The sequence below is a fragment of the Nannospalax galili genome, unplaced genomic scaffold (assembly GCF_000622305.1).
Source record: "Nannospalax galili isolate Female #2095 unplaced genomic scaffold, S.galili_v1.0 scaffold788, whole genome shotgun sequence".
NCBI lineage: Eukaryota > Metazoa > Chordata > Mammalia > Rodentia > Spalacidae > Nannospalax > Nannospalax galili.
This window is the reverse complement of record NW_008359996.1, coordinates 1781312-1784564: the sequence shown is the minus strand read 5'-3', so window position 1 is coordinate 1784564 and position 3253 is coordinate 1781312. Positions and strand designations below refer to the sequence as shown.

Here is a 3253-nt window from a genome sequence, read left to right as displayed (position 1 = left end):
ATACAGTTGGCCCAGATAAACCAATTTATTTTTACTCTTAAGGTCATTTGAGGATCTGTTCCTCAGGGGTCACATGGGCTTGGGAGGAGCCCCTGGCTCCTTTCTTTGACCAGTTCCGCCTATGTGAAGATAAGTCAAAGGTCCTGCTTGACCATGGTTGGCTTCGCTTGGAAGCATGGAGGAAGTGCTTCTTCTGTGTTGACCCTCCTCTTTGTAGACTGGACACTGATCCATGGCCATCTCGTGGGGTCTCCTTGGCTTCCTTGATCAAGAGGACAGGTGACCCACCACAATTACAGGGCATTTTGGGAGATACTCATAGTCCCCTGGAACTAGTCAACCTAGGAGGGCAAGGAGCAAAAACTGTCCTTTATGTGCCTCTGACCAAATTAGTATAGGCCTCAAAGTATGTCTGTTAAACATCCAAAATTAAATACATTTTAAAAATATCTAGCAAGGTGCCTGGCACAGATTTATATGTAATCAAAGGCTGTGGTGTTGGAGAGATAGTTCCATTGGTAAAGTGCCTACATGAGGACCTAAGCTTGATTCCCAGCACCCACATGAAAGCCAGGTATGGCGGCACATAATACCTGTAACCCCAGTACTAGGGAGTATGGAAACAGGAGGATCTCTAGAGCTTGCTGGAAGAGACCTTGTCTCAAAATATAAGGTACAGAGTGATAAGACAACCTGACATCCACCTCTGTCCTCCACCTGCATACACACACACAGGAACATGGGCATACACACCAAAGCTATGACCAGGATCTTCTGTGATTGTGCTGGGAATGCAAGTGCAGGCAATATTTGTGAGCAAAGTGGGCTGGGCACCATGAGGATGTGGGGGCTCAATAGTTGTCTTCTCTTGAGACACCAGCTGCTGTCTGTAAATGGTAATCTGCCATGCCAGGTGGGCAGTGCTTTTAGTTTAGTTAGCTCTGATATGATTAGATATTTTGAATTTACATTAAAATAGGGACGTGGGATTGCCCCACTCAACTTGTTTTTAAAAAGAAGCCTGAAATAAACTGAATTTTTAAAATTTATTATTTTTTTATTGAGACAGGGTCTCATTATGTAGCCCAGTATGTCCTTTCCTGGAACTTGCTATGTAGCCCAGGCTGGTATGAAACTCACATTCTTCCCTCCTTAGCCTCCCAAATGGTAGAATTAGTTGTACCACCACACTTGGCAAACACATTAAATTTGATGTTTTTCCAATTTGTGCCCTCTTCCTTTCAAGGAAATGGTGGGAGGAGGAAGGGGTTGCTCTGAGCTGGCCCAAAGCTCTGGCCTTGGTTGGCCTCTGTTTCCAGATCTTCTAAGGCTCTGACTTCCTGATTGTACTTTTCTACCCCCAGTCATGACTTGTGCTGACCCAGGTGAAATCACCAATGGCCACCGAACGGCCTCAGATGCCGGCTTTCCCGTGGGCTCCCATGTCCAGTATCGCTGTCTGCCAGGGTACAGCCTTGAGGGGGCAGCAGTGCTCACCTGCTACAGCCGGGACACAGGCACACCCAAGTGGAGTGATCGGGTCCCCAAATGTGCTTGTGAGTCTGGGGGATACCCAGAAAGGGAAGCTGGGGGATCCTTGAGAGAGCCTGGTAGCCTCTGGCTGGGCCTTCTCAGTAGCCAAGCGGGCATGTAACTGGTGTGCTCCCTGCAGTAAAGTACGAGCCATGCCTGAACCCGGGTGTTCCTGAGAATGGTTACCAGACACTGTACAAGCACCATTACCAAGCGGGCGAGTCTCTGCGCTTCTTCTGCTATGAGGGCTTTGAGCTCATTGGCGAGGTCACCATCACCTGTGTGCCTGGTCACCCCTCCCAGTGGACCAGCCAGCCCCCACTCTGCAAAGGTGCCTGGGTCGACAGGGCAGAAGGGGCACATCGGTACCTGGGGAGTGACAGGGCTGGAAGTGTGGGGTAGAAAATTCAAGACCAATGCGCAACCCTGCTGTGTATTCCATCCTGTGGGCTCTCATCCTCACGGGCATGACTGTGAAGTCCTGGAGAGAGTTGAGGTTCTAGAAATATCTCAAGGGATGTATTAGAGGGCCTTGGTTTGCAAGACTCTTGCCCTCTAAGCACAGGCCTCAGTGTCTCTAGCAGCGAGAAATTCTAAAGTGCTGGTTGGCACCGACTGTCCAGGAACCTTGAATTGATTGACCTGGAGGAAAGGCCTCTGCTCATCAGTCCTCAATCCCCCCACCCAGAGAAAGAAAGTTTATACTGAGCAGAGGGCAGAGAACTAGGCTGAGCAGCCCAGCCCCACCAGGCTCTGGCCCTTTCCCTTCTCCTTCCCTCCCTGGCTCAGACCCCGTCCCCCTCCCCCTCCTCTCCCTGCAGTGGCCTATGAGGAGCTCCTGGACAACCGAAAACTGGAAGGTCAGTGAGGGTGCAGGTGGAGACCAGGCTTGGCCAGGTCGGGAGGGCAAGGCAGAGGCCGGGGGTAGGCGGCCAGGCCCCAGAGGGGTGAGGCCCAGGGTTCAGGGCTCAGGGCAGGAGGCTGGGAGAACCCAGGGTTGGGTCCAACCTTGGCTCATTTGTTGTTCCCCCTCCCTTCCCAGTGACCCAGACCACAGACCCATCACGGCAGCTGGAAGGTGGGAACCTCGCCTTGGCCATCCTGCTGCCCCTAGGCTTGGTCATCATCCTTGGCAGTGGTGTTTATATATATTATACCAAGTAAGTACCCTATTCAGGGACTGCCTGCCAGTGCAGGTGCTGGAGCCTGGGTAAAGGGAGCTCAGGGGCTCACCTGCTGATCAGCCTGTCATCTCTCTTTTTAGGCTACAAGGAAAATCCCTCTTTGGCTTCTCTGGTTCTCACTCCTACAGTCCCATCACTGTGGAGTCAGACTTCAGCAACCCACTGTATGAAGCTGGGGTGAGCCCCTTCCCTCTCCCTGGAATGCCACATCTCTCTCAAAGTCTCTGTGATCTCTTTTGGGGATTTCAAACTCAGCTGCCTAGAAAGGCCATGACGATAGGTAAAGCAAGCTGTACATGAATAATGGATTGGTAAAGACTCTGGATAACTGGAGAACCAGAGCTGATCTACAGGATAGAACTCTGGACACTTAGGCCCAATCTCCATACCACCCAGTTGTTCGAGACAATCCAGTAATTTAGGTCATGTTAAAATACTATAGAATAAAGAGGGATGTGGTGATGCATGCCTTTAATCCCAGCATTTGGGAGGCACAGGCAGGCGGATCTCCGTAAGTTCCAGGCCAGCTGGGGCTA

At 51.1% G+C, this 3253-nt stretch overlaps 1 protein-coding gene across 3 annotated transcripts in view; it reads left to right on the top strand.

Annotated features, from left to right (window-relative positions):
* Sez6l2 (seizure related 6 homolog like 2) overlaps positions 1 to 3253 on the top strand; it is a 22129-nt gene that overhangs the window by 17606 nt on the left and 1270 nt on the right. For 2 of the 3 annotated variants that reach the window (XM_008823877.3, XM_008823875.3), the window contains 5 exons: positions 1365 to 1556; positions 1673 to 1864; positions 2355 to 2393; positions 2576 to 2693; positions 2798 to 2894. In XM_008823877.3, coding sequence (XP_008822099.1) covers positions 1365 to 1556; positions 1673 to 1864; positions 2355 to 2393; positions 2576 to 2693; positions 2798 to 2894 — 638 coding nt within the window. The remainder of the gene's footprint in view (positions 1 to 1364; positions 1557 to 1672; positions 1865 to 2354; positions 2394 to 2575; positions 2694 to 2797; positions 2895 to 3253) is intronic. The other variant, XM_008823876.3, reaches the window with a different exon arrangement.